The 20100-nt window shown below is 40.6% G+C and overlaps 1 protein-coding gene across 3 annotated transcripts in view; it reads right to left on the bottom strand.

Annotated features, from left to right (window-relative positions):
• Positions 1 to 20100, bottom strand: part of tubgcp6 (tubulin, gamma complex associated protein 6) — a 40914-nt gene that overhangs the window by 1300 nt on the left and 19514 nt on the right. For all 3 annotated transcript variants that reach the window (XM_055653072.1, XM_055653073.1, XM_055653071.1), the window contains exons 13-25: positions 18943 to 19031; positions 18484 to 18599; positions 16296 to 16434; positions 16065 to 16187; positions 14496 to 15816; positions 13851 to 13936; positions 12198 to 12426; positions 10820 to 10988; positions 10284 to 10425; positions 7330 to 7524; positions 5225 to 5357; positions 3693 to 3906; positions 1559 to 1758 (exon numbers count right to left, since the gene is read on the bottom strand). In XM_055653072.1, coding sequence (XP_055509047.1) covers positions 1559 to 1758; positions 3693 to 3906; positions 5225 to 5357; positions 7330 to 7524; positions 10284 to 10425; positions 10820 to 10988; positions 12198 to 12426; positions 13851 to 13936; positions 14496 to 15816; positions 16065 to 16187; positions 16296 to 16434; positions 18484 to 18599; positions 18943 to 19031 — 3156 coding nt within the window. The remainder of the gene's footprint in view (positions 1 to 1558; positions 1759 to 3692; positions 3907 to 5224; positions 5358 to 7329; positions 7525 to 10283; positions 10426 to 10819; positions 10989 to 12197; positions 12427 to 13850; positions 13937 to 14495; positions 15817 to 16064; positions 16188 to 16295; positions 16435 to 18483; positions 18600 to 18942; positions 19032 to 20100) is intronic.

The raw sequence follows: 20100 nt of genomic DNA on the forward strand, positions 1-20100 counted from the left end.
TCTGGGGGCCAACATGAACTCAATGAGCTGAATATGAATAGCCTAAATCATAATCAAAATGTGACATGTAGTAATACAAAAAAAGTTTTACACTGAAATTTACACAAGTTAAGTTTGCCTCTGGTATAATGTAAAACAGAATATTTTTGAAAGGCTTTTAATTCTGTCTTATCACAATGTAGATACATCTACATAAGCAAAATTATTTAATAAAATTACTGTCTTGCATCTTACCTTTTGGAAATTACATGATTTCCAAACCTGTGATCTCTCCCAAGAGATGGCACATGGGAACACAACTATCTGCTGGTTTGCCTCCGTCACAAGCATTCCTTCAAAGACACTGGATCAAAATCCTCAAACTAGCCCTATGAGCTGTCACCAGAAGCCATGCAGCAGTTCAAGAAGGTGGCTAACATCTTCAGGACAATTAGGAATGGGTAATAATGCTAGCAAAGCCCACATCCCATTCAAATCTTCAGTGAATGTACGTATTTTAAAGCACTGCTGTGTTTCCATTGCATCAAAACCACTAATTGGCCTAAGCTGGATAATTAATAATTTTGTTTCATAAAATAAACCATTAACTGTAACTAAAAAAGTCAAAACTGTCCATTGTTGTGGTAATGCTACTGTTTTTAGGTTGTTCACCTATGTTCACTCAATGATCTAATACAAAAATCAGATAGTGGACTTAATTGCAAGTGATATCTATTTTTCTTACCAACTGCCACTACTTCCTGTCGGCCATCACTTTTTCTGCTCCCCACTCCACCATTGTTGCTGCTTCCTCCCGTCACTTTGTCCACTCCGCCGCTCCCTTCTCCACCGCCACCTGCTTCTCCTCATCCCCTGCAGTCGCCGACATGTTCTAAGGTGGGGGATGTTGGGGACTCCGGTGGAGAAGGCAGCGACAGCAAAGTGGACAAAGTGACGGGAAGAAGCAGCAGAGGAAGGAAACACGGTGACCGAGCGCATCCTGTCGGGGGCTACAATGTGGACTGCCACAACAGCCACGTCAACTGGACGGTGGGCAGCTGGTGAAGGCCTCACTGATGCACCCTGACCGCGCCCCTCCCCCAACAGTGCTGCCTCCTCCTTCTCCCCCAACGCATTCCACCTCGGCAGATGTTGGCGATTCCGGGCGAGAAGAAGGAGGCTGCGACGAAATGGACAAAGAGATGGGAGAAAGGGGATGCCGTGGTCGTGGAGAGGGGAGCGGACAAAGTGACAGATAACAGAAAGAAGCAGCAGCTGGTGATAGGACAGAAATCCCCACAGTCACCAAGCGATGAAGAAAGTGCTGCCCCCAGGGGGTTCAACGTGAGCTACAATAACATCTGTGAAAACTGGACTGTGAGGGCAGCAGGACTAAGAAGTCGGGGAACCTCTATAACCAAAATTGGTTATAAAGAGATTGTGGACTTAATTGCCTGTGATATCCATTTTCACCATTATTTTGAAATGTTTACATTCAGTTACAGAATTAGTAAGATGTTTAGTATACTTTACCTCCAAATTAATTGTAACAGATTGACAGTATTTGAAAATGTGTTACCTTTAAATAGGAAGTGTGAATAATGTTTGAATGATTTGTAGGACTGCTGCATCATAACAAAGTTAGGATGTATTGCCATTTGATCATCAGCATCATGTTGCCAGGCTTGAGAGATCAATTGACTGCGGAATTTCAGAATCAAGCTAAAAATATTGTGAATGATCTTCATCACTGGAGCAGCTTTCTCAGTCAATAACCCTCTGTAATTGAAAATAAACAAAGATTTTGGTTCAAGTAAGCAATATCACCATTTACAAGAACAATACAATCTGCATCATTCTGTTGTCTACTCTGGATGCTACTTACATGACAATCCAATTGGTAAATCCAAAATTAAAGTATTTAATCTGATAGAGATTAAAAACTACAGTGCTTCTTTTGCCAACCAGACAACTGGATATGCACTTTTTATATTTCTATTCAATCTCTCCCTCCCACCTCCCGTTTTGATCACATAATTAGACGTGTATCTAATGGTCACATTAATTTCAACTTGAATTTGAGTTTGAGTTTATTTCATTTTCCCCATGTGATTTTTTAATTGCACTGTTAGCTCAGAATCTTACCATCAAAATGGATTCCCACCTTTTTAGAACAAATGCAAATGATTTGGATTATTCTCCAGATTAATTATACAGGTGCACAACCTTTTATCCGAAAGCCTTGGGACCAGACACTTGTCGGATTTCGGACATTTTCGGATTTCAGAATGGAAGATTTTTAGCGTAGATTAGGTAGGTAGCGCGGGCGGCTTGAAAAGTCTGGAGCAGCTGCCTCCTCCCCGGAGACCGGGAGAATCATTGCATAAATGTTAGTCAGTTAGTTTGGAGGGATTTTATGTGGTGGTGGTGGTGTAGGGGTGAAGGGGGAAACTTTAATTCTTAGTCCCCTACCTACCTGGTCGGCGACTCCCAACCTCGCGGAGCTGGGGGCTCCATCCGGCCGCGGGCGGCGCCAGTTGTAGCTCCGACCCCGGCAACTCTACCCCTGGCTGCGAGGCGCTCCAAATCCAGCGCGGCCCGCGGCCGGACGTCCCAGCTCCGAGAATGTCGGGAGTCGGCGGCGTCGCAGCCAAAGATCCTAGAGGAGCTCCGCTATAGGATCTTTGGTCGCAGCGCTGGGATACCAGCGGGGAGCGGGCAATGCCTTACCGGGTCGCCGTGCGGCAAGCTCCGGAGCGCTGTGGCCGCCTTCTTCACAACATCGCGGAGCGTCGCTGGATTTGGAGCCGCGGAGCTGGGGGCTCCGTCCGGCCGCGGGCGGCGCCGGTTGGAGCTCCGACCCCGGCAACTCTACCCCTGGCTGCGCGGCTCCAAATCCAGCGACGCTCCGCGATGTTGTGTGTCGGCGGCCACAGCGCTCCGGAGCTTGGCATTGCCCGCATCCCAGCGCTGCGACGTCGCCGACTCCCGACATTTGCGGAGCTGGGGCGTCCGGCCGCGGGCCGCGCTGGATTTGGAGCGCCTCGCAGCCAGGGGTAGAGTTGCCGGGGTCGGAGCTACAACTGGCGCCGCCCGCGGCCAGACCGGCCACAGCGCTGCGGAGCTTACTGCACAGCGACCCGGTAAGGCATTGACCGCTCCCCGCCTCTCCGACCAGGTAGGGGACTAAGAATTAAAGTTTACCCCTTCACCCCCCTTCACATAAAAGCCCTCCAAACTAACTGACTAACATTTAAGCAATGATTTACAGATGTTTAAGCGTCTCCCGGTCTCCAGGGAGGAGGCAGCCGCTACAGTAGTACAGACCTGGGTTGACCGTGGGTCGTTTTGGGTCAGGTTTGGCGCCAAACGCGAGCTTTGGTGCGCAGACGACATCCGGAAAAAATGGCCGGTTTTCGGAGCTTTTCGGTTTCTGGAACACCGGATAAAAGGTTGTGCACCTGTATATTTCTCATTTCACTGTTCAATAATCATATCATCATAATTAAACAAAAGGTCGGTTTATCTCACGTCTAACACAATGATTAGCTGACAGCCAGAAAGGCTCCTTCACAACAGTCTCATTAGTTAATCTTCTCCCCCAACATTTCTTGATTTATCAAAGGAAACATGCAACCTAATAATTTTAATTACAAAAGATATGTTAAGCAACTCTCTCAGAATGCTGCTAACAAAAGTATAGAAATTCTTGCCTGAAAATGCCTTTGTTGAGGTATTCTGCGTGTGTTCTGTGGAGTTCATCCAGATTTCCAACTGATGACAACTTGTGTCCGAATTCACACCAAGTAACGTGCAAAATTTGATTAGCAATGTAACCTTGAATGACTTTGACAAAATGCTGCATTTCATGTCGATAGAGTTGAAGCTGGTGCAACTGGACCGAATTTGAAGAACGGTTAACTAAAGCTAAAATAAAAACAAGTTAAAATTTTCAATCTGCAAAATTGAAAGGAACGATGACACAAAACAAATGGGACCTGCATTTGTAGGTGGTAATAACAGTGAATTAAATTAGATAGTCCTAATTATTTTTGACTAACTTTAAATGTAAATATCACAATGACAGGTCATCTATCTATTCCAATTTCTGAATATGGTAACATTTTGTGGTACATAATATAAAGAGATTTATGTGCAATTCACAAATTTGTATTCCTTCTTCACAACTTAAGAAGCACTCCAATAATACTATGTTCCCTGAACTTAAAGTTATGCTTTGTGTAGAAGATCTATGGTTTATCCACATCATCGGTTTCCTAGCTGACAAGAGAGTGATACTTTTCCAATAGGAATAAATCTACATTTTGTCTGACGAAAAATGACTAAATTTCCCAAATTTCCTTTTATCTCCAATAATTTAAACCATTTTCACCAACAATGAATGTTGTAGCCAGAGCTGTACTAAATCCATACTTTCCATATTTGTAAATAAATAACATCAAGTTTCCCTTCTCCCTATCCGAGAATGAAGTTTTAGTAGATAATCCCTCTTCTCAACACAAACAAAAATGCTAGATGCAGCAGGCCATGCAGCATCTAAATAAAGAGAGAAATAGCCATCAACGACATGAAGCAATTTGTGTGGGGTTTGCACATATCCCTGGATTTTCTCGGGGTGCTCCAGTTTCGTCTCACATATCAAAGATATGATGACCAGTAGGTTAATGCCCCTGGTGTAAGTCGATGACCAGAGAATCAGAGAGGGGTGCTAGTTGATGGTAATGAGAGATGAAAAATGGGATTAGTGTAAATTGATGTTTGATGGTTTTGACACATTGGCCTGAAGACCCTTTGGACTGTAGGCATCTACTACTATCTATGAACCTCTTAGGCATCTCTGACTTTCCTCGATGATTCTAATTTCTTTTTAATGATCCTACAACTGAAAAAAAAAAAACAGGTTCTACTTCAAAAGTAGCTCCTTAGATGAAGGCACTTAAGGTACATAACAATCATTATCAACTTTCACCATGTGCTAACATTGACTTGGCAGTCAAAGATAATCCATAAAACCTTTGCTGTTTACATGAATCTACTACTACACATACACACATTACTAAACATGTATTTACTCTTCTGCTTAAAATCTAACCTTTTATCTTTCATTGCAACCAAATAAATGAATCACAAATGTTTTTTTTATGCAATTTTAAAAACTATTTCCTATAGCATTTCAATGATCCTTAACCCATGTTCAAGAACCCAGAGCTAATATTTTTCTCACCAGTACGTTTTAAATGAAACCAAACATCCTTTAATGTCCAGACCATATGCTTTAGCTGCAGCAGGAAAGAAAATATCTTGTTGTACTTGTTCATACAGCTTTCCGTGATTACAATGTTCAGAGGCCAATTCACCTACAAAAAAAATTAGAAAAGCAGTAAAACACATGTGAAATTGTACAATACTGCATTCATGATAGCATTGTGGTGCAACTTTCATAACTGTAGTTCTCGTTTACTATTTAAAAACAAACATTTATTGTTACAGGCATTTAATGAGTTTTTACAACATTTGGGAACCAATTAAGTTCCATTTGGAAAAAAAAATCAGTTAACGAGTGACTAGAGCGAACCATGTCATAACATTTATGAACAGTACAAAACTTAAAATCAAAAAGTGTACAACTACAATGATAACAATATAGTTGTTTTCCAATATCCAGTAATTTCTACTTTCACCAACATATCATTTTTTTTAACATGATAAAAATCATGAATTAATTTAACATCCACTCTTTGATCTCAATCCCTCTTCCCAATGTAACCAGTATTAATTCTAATTATCCATTGAAATCATATTAATTACTTGATTAATCATATGACTTAAAAATGCACCTCATATACATTTGCATACATTTTGACTGACATATTCAAATCCAGTATCCCCAAAGAACTCCAAACTGACAAAATGTCTTCCAACCTAGTACCAAGAACCATTGTTTTTGAGAAAAAGTGAAGAACGAAAGTGATTACCTATGTTTGAATAAACTGCTTTGGAAACTTAGGCCACAGCTTTTGAAAAGAGTAAACTAAATTCTTCAATTTTTCCAGCGTGATAACTAACTTCTACACCATACTCTTATCTTGGTGTCCTATTTTCCCAACAGTAATAATATTGTTCCTAACAGTACAATCGTGTGCGGACGTGGCGCCAACTGACGAGAGGCCGAAGCAAAGAAGTCGAAGCCAAAGAACCGAAAGGAAACGAGGCCGAAACACCAACTACCCAAAAGGCGGCATCGCATACAAGCCAACTGACCGACTGCCGCTCAATAGAGAAGTCCAATAACGGACATGACGTTGCTGGGGGGGGGGGGGGGGGGGGGGGGGGGGGACTTGTCAGCGATTGGTCCAGACCCCCGCGTCCATCATATCACTGTGAAGGGATGAACATTGGCCCACACCTCCACTCCACCCGACCCGCAGTCCGCAGAGGGTGGCCGTGGGAGAGTGGGTGTGGGCTGTCCCGAGGGATGCGCACCTTCGGCCGCTTTCAACTTGGTGCTTGGGTTCAGATTGCACAGTTACCTATGACCCCCACGCTCCCGTCTCCCCCTTCTGATGTGATGGACGCGGGGGTCTGGACCAATCGCTGGCCAGTCCTGCCCCCCCGGCAGCGTCATGTCCGTTATTGGACTTTTCTGTTTAGCGGCAGTCGGTCCGTTGTCTTGTAGGCGACACCGCCTTACGAGTAGGTGGCGTTTCGACAGAGCGGCCATTCGATAAGTTTGCTTTTAGGCGACGCAGTTTTTTGGTTCGTTGGCTTTTAAGCATCCCATCCTTTCGGTTATTAGACGTTTCGGCCTAGTTTCCATGCGGTTCTTTGGCTTCGACTTCTTTGCTTCGGCTTCTCGTCCGTCGGCGCCACGTCCGGGTACCCAGTACAATAATCACAACTGCACTGCATCATGAACTCTTAAAATGATCAGTTGGGCATCTTGGTTATTATGGAAGAGTTGGGCGGAAGGACCTGTTTGTGTCGTATAACTCTACACCCTGTCAGTATTGTGTATGACTATTTTCTTAACCGTAACATTTACTCTCTATTTTGATTACCAGTTACATTGATATTGAGTCGGTTTTCACCTTCCCCCAAGAAGTCCCATTCATTTTGAAACTTGTGGCATTATTCCATGTTATTTTGTTCTTTCTCTATAGTTTCACTAAAGTAAATTTTCCATCATTTCACTTTGTATCTGTTAGCAACCTAGTCAGTTTATTGACAGTCAAATTCTCAATGAAAATGTATTAAATCATTTCAATAACTTTCCGAAAAGAAAATATAAAAAATACAAAAGATATTTATTTTGCAAGAAAGATTTGTGACCTTGTATCTTAGTTCCAAGCAGTTCAAGGCATCGGGTGCATTCGGTTTGAATATTTCTGGCAGATATTTCAGGGCAAAAGTCAAATTAGAAGCCATCTTAGAGTCTCCATGAAGGCTATACTGCAAAGCTTTGTTCAAAATTGAATTGAGAACTAAAGGATTCAAAAGTTCTCCTGGTGTCTGTCCGGATCCAAGCTATTAAAAGAAGAAGCACCAGTTCAATACACATTACAATGGGATTTTTCAGTACACAAGACTAAAGTTACATTTATTAAGTAAAATAAGATCAGGAATTAGTACTCCATTGAATGCTTTTAGAATTTCTTTAATTAAAATGTTCAAAATAATCACTTTTAACATATGTACAATTTAATCCAGCTGACAATCAAAATGGAAAAATATTTCATCGGGCAATTCTGTAACAATGAATTAGGTACAGCAAATCCTCGTTAAAACAGACAATAGGGGATGGGGAAGTGGTGTTCATTATTGCCGATTGTCCGCTATAAATGAGCAAGGGATTATCATTGTATGTCGTAGAAACAAAGAACTACAGATGCTGGTTAATACACAAAAGGATACAAGGTGCTGGAGTAACTCAGAAGGTCAGGATGCATCTCTGGGGAAAATAGATAGGTGAACTTTTGGGTTGGGACCCTTCTTCCGACTGATTCAGTCTGCCTAGTTACTCCAGTACATTGTGCAGCTTCACGTTAAAACTAGGCACCGATACTGCTGGTCTATACCAGTGAGCCCTTCTTCACCAGCTGCCACACGGTCCAACTGACATGGCTGTTGTTACGGCTTACATTGTAGCCCCTGGCCAGCAAAGTTTTCTGCAGGCCACAGATAGGACGTGCTTGGTCACCGTGGGGCTCCCTCCCCTCTTACCAGCTGTCGGCCATCGCTTTGTCTACTCCCCGCACCACCGCTGCTGACTTCTCCCGTCGCTTTGTCTACTCTGTCGCTCAGGAAGAAGCGGCATGGGAGGGAGGCACACGGTGACCGAGCACATCATTTTGGGGGTTACAATGTGAACTGTAACAACAGCCACGTCCACTGGACGGTGGGCAGCTGGTGCAGAAGAGCTTGCTGTGCACCTTGACGGCCTCTCTTCCCCCGCCCCCCACCGCTACCTTCTCCTCCTCCGACGCACTCCACCTTGAAAGATGTTGGCAATTCCGGGCAAAAAGGAGGAGGAGGCAATGGCGGAGTGGACAAAGTGATGGAAGGAGGATGGCGTGGCAGTGGAGAGAGGAGCAGACAAAGTGATGGACAACACAAAGAAGTGGCAGCTGGTGATAGGGGAAGGAGCCCCACAGTGACCAACCGGTTCTTGTAATTTTTTCAGCGGCCTGAAGAAGGTGCAGCCCCCAGGAGCTACAACGCGAGCCACAATAACAGCCGTGAAAACCGGACTGTGAGGGCAGCGGGGTTGTAAGAGGCCAAGGAGGCAGTGGGAGCTCAGGTCTGTCTGTTATAACCGGAATTGGTTATAAAGAGGTCTGTTAAAACTACGGCTTACTGTACCAGTCAGTGCTGGGATCCGATTAAATCTAGTTCTTCTAGAAACCAACTAATCGGTAATCTCAGACGTGGAAGTATAGGAAACTATTGTAGAAATGAAAAACCGTTAAGCAAGTGAATGAAGAATGTTCTGTGATTTGGGCTGCATCGAGTTGAAGAAATACCTGCTTATGTTGCCTTACAGTTCCAGTGAAAGAATAAAAACATGCAACTTTGCACCACGCTGGGAACTTAGTTTATGAATTAGCCTTGCATGTGTATGGACTTGGGTGTTTTACTTCACATTTGATGTGTACTAGGAAATATGAGTTCAGTGGCATTAGCTATTTCCTCAAGGGGTCATTAAGTCTTACTTCCCTAGGGACATCGCAGATCCCACATCGTGTGGTAGTATGGCATGAAGGGATTAGTAGTCACTGTAACAATGATATTACTCAATAAATCCAAGCTCGGGATCACAATGCAACCACAAATTTTGGAAAGCCTCCCAAAAGCCATACCAGGTGCAGATACCACCAACAGATTGAGAGCGCTAAAAGAACAAATGCAATCACTCTAGCTTGAAGGAACCTACAACAATGTGTGGCCATGGCTGGATATTATTTATTTCACTTCCTAATAAGGTAACGCCTGGAAATAATAAGAAAGGTAAGACATCGATTCAAATCTGTACGTTGATTTCCCAGTGATGCAAATACACAAAATGACAATAGGAATAGAACTCACCTCAAAGGAGTATACTACACTTTGTGCTGCAAAATAAAGATATTCTTATGCATTTGAAGGATTTCATTAAAATGGTTACTGATTTCTAACATACTGGATTTAATAAAGCTCTTGCATATTTCAATAATTCTGAATCTCAGTGGCCAAAAACATCATGGAAGGGTTATTAATTCCTTGCATTATTGTCACTGTTCACACCCAATGAGAACGAAAACTGCCATGACAGCTAATTTACCTATTTAATTAACTTCTAAGAGAACATGGAAAACATCTCATCATTACCATCAGTCTTTGATTTCGTATTAACTATAAACATATTAAAAGGAATACTTAAACCTTCTTTAATTGACATCGGTTCGTTTTTTATATTGCAAGTGAGCTTTATATTGGAATTAAAGAATAACTCGCTAAACCTGGGCCAATTAATCCGTAAGCTCAACAGTTCTGGTTTCTGATCTTTTTGACACAAGCAGAAGATTCTTGTCGTTTGGTTAAGATTTATTAATAAAACAATCCTGTAGAAAACTAAATACTCCATAATAAATGATTTAACGGTTTGAAAAATTCATCTTCAAATAAATATAAACATCAATATCTCAATAAAATGTTAAACCTAATGGATTTTGTAAAATGTTTTCTGCATTTCACACAGGTGCAATTCTGATGGATGTGTGAAGTGTAGCCTAGGAAATTAAATTTACCTTTTCAAAGAGCAGATCACTAAGTGATTGAGCAAACTCTCCATCTTCCATCAAAAGGAAATGTCTTAACGCTTCAAAGTTCTGTTCAATGTTCAGTTCCACAAATAAATAATCAATTATGGCTTTATTTACCAGAGAAGCACTGAAAAGAGAGAGTAACTTAAATGCAATATCTCAAATTTTGTTTAAATATTAAAGACTGAAATCTCAGTATTTTAGTATGCTATAGTTATTTTGATGCGGACAGAATCTTACTTGTTAAAAAAATAAAAATCCACAGACAGTAATCCTACTCTGAAAATTTTCAAACTTTGTCAGGTGCATTAAGAAATATGTTTTATCTGTAGTGTGATTACTCTTTTCTCCTCTACTTATTTTACTTACCTCTAACTCTGTAAATAAAATGGCCAGATTTTTTTCAAATGGATCATTGAAAAGTGTCCATGTCAGAAACAGAAAATTTGTTTCTTGAGCCAGAGCTTTATCTGCCCTAAACTGCAATTAAGACAGCAATGGCAGTTTCAATAAATACTTACTGAGCTATAAGAGGTGCCGTTATGGAGTGTTTCATCAGTACTGGAAGTGAGACTAGACTGCTTGCTTGTACTGCTGTTGCATCTGTTGCTCTACGAACAGAAGGATCCAAGGGTGGTAAACAGGGCTCCGTTACTATATTCTGAAGCAGATGCGAGATGGGAGGCTCAGCTGGGGCAGTAAATAAAGTACAGAATATTAAGACCGTCACGAAAAAAAGACTAATTCACCAATTATACATTTTCTCCAAAATAAAAACTCAATGAGAGAATAACTTAGAAAACTAATGGCAAGTTTTCTAAAGTTATTTCCATCCAACTGTCCCCTTGAGAGCAGCATCACACTGCTGGTAGGAACTCAATAGATTTGCACGCAAACTTTTACATCACCCTAGCAGGATAAGATACCTTAGAATATTCAAGAGGAGGTGGTTCAGAAACATAATGCAAATTAAAAATAATGGGCTTTTGAATTCCAGGGATGTTTAGGTTAACGCACGATTAGCATTTGCCAGCTTTGGGCCTGTATTTGCTGGAGTTTAGAAGGATACCAGGGGGTGGAGAAATTTCATTGAAACTGATCAAAATGAAAGACCTGTATAGAGTGGATGTGGAGATGATGATTGCACTAGTGGGAGAGTCTAGGACCAGAGGGCCCAGCCTCACAATAAATGGACGTACCTTTAGAAAGGAGTTGGAGGAATTTCTTTAGTCGGAGAGTGGTGACTCTGTGGAATTCATTGTCACAGATGGCTGTGGAAGCCAAGTCTTTGGGTATTTTTAAAGTGGAGATTGACAGGTTCTTGTTTAGTAAGGGTGTTGAAGTTCTGGTGAGAAGGTAGTGGAATGGAGTTAAGAGGGAAAAATAAATCAGCCATGATTCAATGGCAGACTCAATGGGCTGTTTGGCCTAATTCTGCTCCGATAACATGAATATGACATGCTCATGTTACATTAATTTTAAAGCATTTCTGTGAATAGTCACTGGTAACAAAGTTACTAACCTATATTCTGAGTTCCTACTGTATTTCTCCTCTGGCTGCATCAGCTTCTCAAATGCATTAACACCAGAGGTATTATTTCTCATGTCCTAACTTGTGACCATTTGTGTATATTAGTAATGGTTAAAACACTCAGTTCAACATTCGAGATCAATACTTTTACATTGATGCACGTTTTGAGCTAGTAATGGCACTAAAACTTTTAACCAGGACCAGAGCAGAGATATTACGAGAACAGATATAAAAGAAAAATGCCATCAATATTCATCATCAGTAAATGTTACAATTTTGTAATAATTTTTTTTTTTTTAAATCATGATTCTAATGCTAAGAATTGAATTGTTACCATTGCTAAATTCCAATAAATATTGCATGCTTACACATCAGTTCATAGTTGTCCTGGTAGTGTTCTACACAGTATTGGTCTGCCAGGCTTTTAAGGTAGGCCTCTTCCTTGTCCCATAAAGAAAGTTCAACCGCATTTTCTTGCGTAGGACCCACTTGCGCAATCAAAAGGTCAGTAGCTGCATGCTTTAGATCTTCTGATTGATCGGCATGTGCATTTCTATCTTGAAAACAATCCTTTTGTGGTTCAAAAGGATCTTTCTTCTATAGCACAGGTAAACATAAACTACTTGTCAGAGTCATCAATACGTAAGATGCCCAGGAATCATTGCAAATCTTTTTGTTTTTTTTAATTCAATAAGAAAATTTAAGCATAATCTATCATTTACATAACTGAAAATTATTTGGGTTAGAATGATCTCAAGTACATGTTGACAACTTGACATGGAAAATTAAAACATAACAGCACACCATAAACAATTAAATCATTGTAATCATGAGCAAAACAAAAATAAAAATGTTTCTAGGTAAGTAATCTAGAGGTCTGGGGTATATTTTTTGTCAAGAGGAATACAATTCCTACAGTTGCCTTTTAGTAGGTGTCCTTGAAATGCTGGAATGATGTATAAACTCACATGGGGCACAAACCAAGTTTCACTTCATAAGTTCTCCCAGAGGTTGCTCAATAAAACACTCACTTTATTAAACTATTAAAAGGAAAACCCTTCACCCCCACCCAGTCAGGAATTCTAGCCCATCAGCATTTCTTATATATATATATATATTTTTTTTTTTAATGTAAATTATAGCACACAAACTATAATCACACTATAAATATCTATATTTTCCAAAGAATAATTTTTCCTGGTCACGGTCCTTCGTCGGTCCAAGAAGATATTAATAGGCTTTCTTCAACCATTGCTGCTCCAACTGAACGTTGCTCTTTCCAGCCAGAAATTTCATGATATTATCTCATCAATGAAGAGAGAATGAAATACATATTTCCCACTATTTCCCATTGTCCCACCATTAGCTGGAGTGATTATACTGGTTAACTATCAATCACATTTCAGCAATGTGTCCACTCTAGCTCCTATTCTCTTCTGGATTTGCTAATGCAAATCCACGACAATTTAAACCTTGCAAATCCTCATTACTGCTGGACGGCATTCCCACCTAAGAGGGATGTGCAAAATTCCTTCCTCCAGGTTTCCTCTCCCCACCACCATGTTTTTTTTAAGTTTTAGAGACACAGCACGGAATCAGGCCCTTCGGCCCACGGGGTACACGCCAACCAGCGATCCCCGCACATTAATACTATCCTACCCCCACTAGGGACAATTTTTACATTTACACCAAGCCAGCTAACCTACAAACCTGTACGACTTTGCAGTGTGGGAGGAAACTAAAGATCTCAGAGAAAGCCCTCGCAAGTCACGGAGAGAACATACAAATTCTGTACAGACAGCATCTATTGTCAGGATCGAACCCGGGTCTCCGGCGCTGCATTCGCTGTAAGGCAGCAACTCCACCGCTGCACCACCGTGACTGCCCTAAAGTCCCCCATCTAAACAGTTTAGTAATGCCATTATTATACCACATCACAAACTTCAAACAAGCATATTTGAGTCACGAATGACTCTCTGTATCGATAACATTAAATTAATTTTGTATTTAAAATAAAATACCTCATCTTGAAAACCTGTGGTTTGAAGAGTGGGAGTGGATGCTGCTTTTTGTGGATGTTCATTAATGGCATCTTTTTCATAGTTATCTACAAAAGATAATGAATTGGTAACCATATAAAATGTCATTAATTTGTCAGAAAATATCTAAATATCTCTGGAATTTCTCTGGACTGCCAGAGGTTGGGGAGAGAACTGATAGAAGTATATACAATTATGAGAGACATAGATAAGGTAGACAGTTAGAACCTTTTATTCCCAGGATGTAAAAAATCAAATACTACAGGGTGCTAGCTTTACTAGCTTTAGGCTGAGAGGGACCAAGTTTAAAGGAGTGGGGCCATGTCTGAGGCATACAATAGTTGCATTTCTGAGACTTTTGGATAGGCATAGGGACATGCAGAGATTGAGTGATTTGGATTATGTGTAGGTAGATAAGAGATGGGCTTGACATCAGGTTCAGCAAGGACATTGTGGGTCAAAGGGCTTGTTCATGTGCTGTACTGTTTTACGTTCCATGTTAATTACATTAAGACGGCGTGTACTATAATATGTTAATATATTTTGTCAACTAATGCATTTGTTATGAAAAATAGCTTCAGTTCATGAAAAAAAAGTACAATCCTGCAAAAGCCTTGCATTTCTCACCTTGTGATTCACCCTGACTTTTGTTTTCATTTCCATTTAGCTCAGATTCTGGACTTGGAAGATCTGTAATCAATTTGGATTCTTCAGCGATGTGCATTTCTTCTTTCGAAATGGGGGGACGTACAGTTTCAGCATTCAGATTTTCATCATTAGGCACCACTATTTCTGATGGTGATTGTTTATTGTATATTATGTCTTGAATGGTGGAATCAGATGAATGACCAGCAGCTGATTTCAGCCTTGGGATCAGATTTGCTTCCACATATGGTGACCATTCACCTATTCTGATATTTGATTGAGAAGGATGCCCCAAAGATATCCAATCAAGTGAAGGAGATTCTGCATCTATTTTAGGCAATGTGGGTAATGATTTACCAGGAAATTTCAACTGTGGCCCACATGGTTCTGTACTGGATCCATTTTTACCAAGTGTAGCATTGGCTGGTGGCACATGTCCATGGATGTTCCATCTTGATCTACATGATTCCACACTGGAAACATCATCACCAATTTGTAAATTGGTCTGTGATGGATGTCCATGAATGTTTGGTTTTGGCCAAGATTGCTCTACATCTGAAACATATTCACCAACGTGTATGCTGGCTTGTGATACATGTCCATGAATATTCCATCGTGGTCTAGAAGGCTCAACGTTAGAAAGATAATCACCAACCTTTATGTTAGATTGTGAAGCATGTCCATGAATATTCCACCGTGGCCCAGCAAGTTCAACGTTGGATGTATACCCACCTATATTTAGATTTGAATCAGACACATGGCCATATATATTTGCATGTGGCCCTGAAGACTTACTATCTGACACTACAACTTTAATATATGGATCAGAGAGTGCGTGTTCCAGATAATCCATTTGTGAAAAGTATTTGCCTTCTGATGCTTTATCCTGAGCACCCCCAGATGCTGTTGAAGGAATACTGAAATCATATTCATCTTTGTCAAAGGCCGTGTTTTTGTTCTTGTTTGATAGCTCCGACCCTATTTCCTTCAGAGCCTCCTCCAGTATTGTGGTTTGTTTAACTGCTTCAATGGCAGCAACAGGTTCTAATTGCTCTGGGAGAAAATCCTCAAATGTTATATCAAGCAAACATACTTCCTTCTGGCTTGGATTAGAGGTTTGAGGCACTCCATCATACGGTGATGTTTCAAGCCCAGGTTCCACCATATCATTTTGAATAAACTGTTCGGACTCCTCATGAAATGGATGTAATTCAGTTGGTACAACAGCAATTGGAGACTCTTTATTCACTGGTGCAAGTACGTACTCTTTTGGACTGAATATTCTATTTTCATTTGATGTTACCTGAAACAGAGAATTGTGTAACAATATTTAAATGGGTCCAATATTTCATTTAATCATTAACTTTAGAAAAAGTGAAGCATAAAAGTAGTTAATGCCACTTTTCAAATTATAAGTCTATCTGTTAAAATTATGAGACAAATCTTTTTTATCCCATAGTTTGTCAGATATCAACAGTTATCAAGATTTGGAGTGGAAGGAAGAGAAGAAAAATAAATATTTGCAGATGAAAAGCAGCTGTAGTACTGCACCTCAATGCTCAACTGTTGAGAATCAAAACCTTTAGTCAATGGTTCATGATGCTGCAGGTCCAATCCAGGAACAACATCCGATGTTTCTCTTTGCTCTCCCAGTGGCAACTTATCCAGCATAGCCTGAGATATTGAAAAAGTTAATCTAAGGTCAAGCAAGCAATAGAATTTTAAAATACACACTTTACAAGTCATCCAGTTGAAATATAAAATAAGTACTTGCCCAACTACCTGAAGTTTTTTTTTATCATTAAGAAGAAAGTCAATGCGTGCAGATTCTAACTTGTGCCTTTGAATTTTCCACAAGGCTTTCTGTTCTCGCTTTGCTGCTTCCTCCGATAAGTTGCTATAATGCTCAATCAATTGCTGTCTGAAAAAGAGTTGAATACATTAGTTTTCTCTTAGTACTGTATGACAATAATGGAACTGAAGCAAAATTGTTACGTTGTACTGGTGTACAGTGAAAAGCTTTGTTATGCATGTTATCTAATCAGATTAGTTAATACAATACACAAAGAGAATCAAGCAAAAATAATTTAGTAACTTGCTTTCTCTTTTGACTTCTAATTTAAGGTCCTAAAATTCCTAATAAAATAAATTAGGTATCATATTCAGTACCAGATCTACCCTGGCTCAGGGTTCAAGAAACAATTTGGAATTTGACACACAATCTGTTAGCAAGTCTAGACGTCGTGTTTAAAAATGCATGTGCGATAGCTGGGATTTAGTGCTCCTTAAATAGCTAAATGTTGATAGTTCTGTCAGCATTAACCTTTGTCATCTGGTCCATACTCCATGTCAGGGGTATTCAAGAAAATGCTGATACAGCTAACATGATCCACAAATGCTTTAAAACTGTTGCAAAGGTTTTGCACACCTGAGTGAACTTAACATTGTCCTTTCAGCTTACTAAATGGACAATATTCTAAGCAATTACATTCACAAGCTGCTTGTCCGAGCAAGCAAAAAGGGAATGTGATGAATAATTAATGAATTGGTATTAATCAGAAGGAAATTATTAAGGGGGCCAGCAGACATTTCAGAAATAGCAGTACAAATAAGCGAAACCAGTAAAATAAGTGAAGAGAACTATAAATTAAATAAAAAGCAGTACAGGTGCACAACCTTTTACCTGAAAGCCTTGGGACCAGACACTTCTCGGATTTCGGGATTTTTCGGTTTTCCGAACAGAAGGTTTTTAGCGTAGATTTTAACATGTGGCTCAGTGGTAGAGTGCTCGGCTCGTGGCCGCAAGGTCGCGAGTTTGCGCCTCGGTCCCGGCAGTTACCCGGTCAGGGCCGGCCTTTAGCCGATAGGACCCATTTCTCCAAATTGGGCCCCGTGCCTAAGGGGGCCCCGCGCTAGAGTAATCAAATCAATTGGAGCAAAGATCTTATAGCGCGCAAGATGGTCCACTCCTGCGAAATACAATGAACTGACGCGTAGTCTGCACCGGAGCGTAACCTCCGTCATTTCAGTAACCCCGACCCGACTTCAGTTATACCTCTCGCAGCGTTGCGGTGGAACAGTTTAGGTGTTGTTAAATGTTTAAAATGTTTTTTATCACTTCCTTTTTAAACGGCACATGCCTTGTACTTTTTAAACGGCACATACTGCAGATGCTGATTAAACCGAAGACAGACACAAAAGGCTGGAGTAAATCAGCGGATCAGACTGCATCTCTGATGAGGAATATGTGATAATAGGAGGAAATAGGTGATATTTCGGGTCGACTGATAGTGAAGGGAAAGGGAAACGGGAGATATCGGCATATCTTCCATTCACTTGTCCTTAGAACCGTCCATAGCTCTTGCTCGTCTTTCCCCCCGAGTCAGTCAGAAGAGGGCTCTCGAATGGAAATGTGACCTACAAAGATGTTTGCTCACATGCACACAGCCCCGGGTCTCCCCCCTCTCTCCAGGAAGACGCCGTGAAGAATACACGGAGGGCGGGGGGTTGCAGCAACGTTTACAACGCTGTGCCTGGACCCATGCATCCGCTCCAGCTGCTGGAACACACACACACACGCACACTTGCGAGCCGAAGCGTTACCTATTTCCTTCGCTCCATAGATGCTGCTGCACCCGCGGAGTTTCTCCAGCATTTTTGTGAATCCCTACATCTAGTTCAGTGAGCATCCACCGAAGGTCACCCGGAGAGGTGACCGGGGAACCTCTCCAGGCAAACCTCGGTGGACGCTCACTGTACTAGGTCTAGGGATTCCTACTTTTTCCGATTTTCCGAGCTTTTCGGTTTCTGGAATTTCGGATAAAAGGTTGTGCACCTGTATTGGTACTTTTACAGAGTACAATAACATTTTCTGAAGGGTTCACTCTAGTGAAGAATTGCAGGCTGAGAATTGTACAGTGTCACACAAAAAAAATCACTTTCTTTATTTATGTTGAACACATTTAGCTACCTTGCCCTTTTCTCCAATTCTTCCTCTTGTGTTTTATGCCTTTCGTCAAGCTCTCTAAGTGTTTGAACCTCCATTAAATCTTTTTCAGTTTCTTGTTGTTTGATTGCATTTCGTCGCTAAGTATAAGAAGAATGAAATATTTAATTAGTTTCAATATATATATAGCCATTCACTAAGTTGCCTTTAAATAACACAAGGTACATCATAGACAGCAGGATCTTGCTCAGTTTTTCGATCTGTAATTTGACCAATAGTTAATGCACACTTGAAATTGTGTTTTTATGGTCATCTTAAAATCAATCCCTATTCATGGCAACAATATTTCAATATTTGGTAAAAAGGTAAATCTCTATGGGATGTGCTCTTGTGTGTTGACAATGTCAATGGCAAGGGAAATTATACCAACCAGCTCAGGTTTCTGTTTAGAAAAGACATTTGAAACCATTATAAGAGACCCACCTCTATGTATTTTTCAAATTGTTTCTTTAGTTCTAGAAATCGCTCCTGTTTCCTTACTTCAAACGCCTTCCTTTCAGCTAACCGATTACCTGAAAATTACAGCATAAGAAAGGTAGAAGATAATGTGCCATTTAAGTGATTTGGTCAAAAACCTACGGTGAACAGAATACTAGTAGCTCAGCGGTGCAATTAAGGTCTTTGCACGACAATAAAACCATCATATCAATTAAATCAATTATCTGTCCGCTATCATTAAAAAACTGCAGGCACAGGTATTCTGAAATAAAAAACGATAGAAGACGTTGGAAATGTTCAACAGCCAAGGCAGCATCTACTGAATGAGAAAATAATCTGATCGTGATTTAACAACCCAAACATTTACTTTGCCCCAGAGGTGTTGCTCGACTTGCTGAGTCAAGCGTTTTGTGCTATTAGTTTTTTCTTTACTCCATTATCACAACCGTTAATAGTTGTGAACTAGTCATATTTATATAGCATGGGAAAAGCCCCTTCAGCCAAACCTGTCATGCCAACCATCAAGCATGCATCTATAATTATCCTATTTCCCAACACTCATCCCATAACCTTGCTAAAGTATTTCTGGTACTTACCTTAATTCTACGTAAATGTTGCGAGAGTACCTGTCTCTATCACCCTCTAGATTTCAACCAAACTCTGGATGAAAATAATTATTTCTCAAATCCTCTTTAAATGTCCTACTCTTGTGTTCTGGTGAGATGTACCTCCGCTAAGGGGGAAATGTCTCTCATCATCTTCACCTCAAAATTTTGCATACCTGAATTAGGTTATCACTTAACCCTCTCTCCTCCAAATAAAATAAATCCAATCTATCCAGACACTCCTAATAACTGAAGCTTTTCATCGCAGGCAGTATCCTGGTGAATTAAATCACCTCTGTGCCCCAAAGAGACTGCACAGTGTTGCAGCACTATTGTTTTATGTAGTTGAACCATAAGGTCTCTTCTCTTATATTCCATGCCCCAACAAAGGCAAGTATCCTTTAGACCCTCTTAAGCATCTTATTCACTGGTACTGCTACCTTCAGGAATTATTGGTCAAGAACATCCAAATTCTGTATGTCTGTAGTTCCTAGGGTTATATTAATGACTCTGTATACCCTAATCCTATCAATCCTCC

Source organism: Leucoraja erinacea, chromosome 22, assembly GCF_028641065.1.
Source record: "Leucoraja erinacea ecotype New England chromosome 22, Leri_hhj_1, whole genome shotgun sequence".
NCBI lineage: Eukaryota > Metazoa > Chordata > Chondrichthyes > Rajiformes > Rajidae > Leucoraja > Leucoraja erinaceus.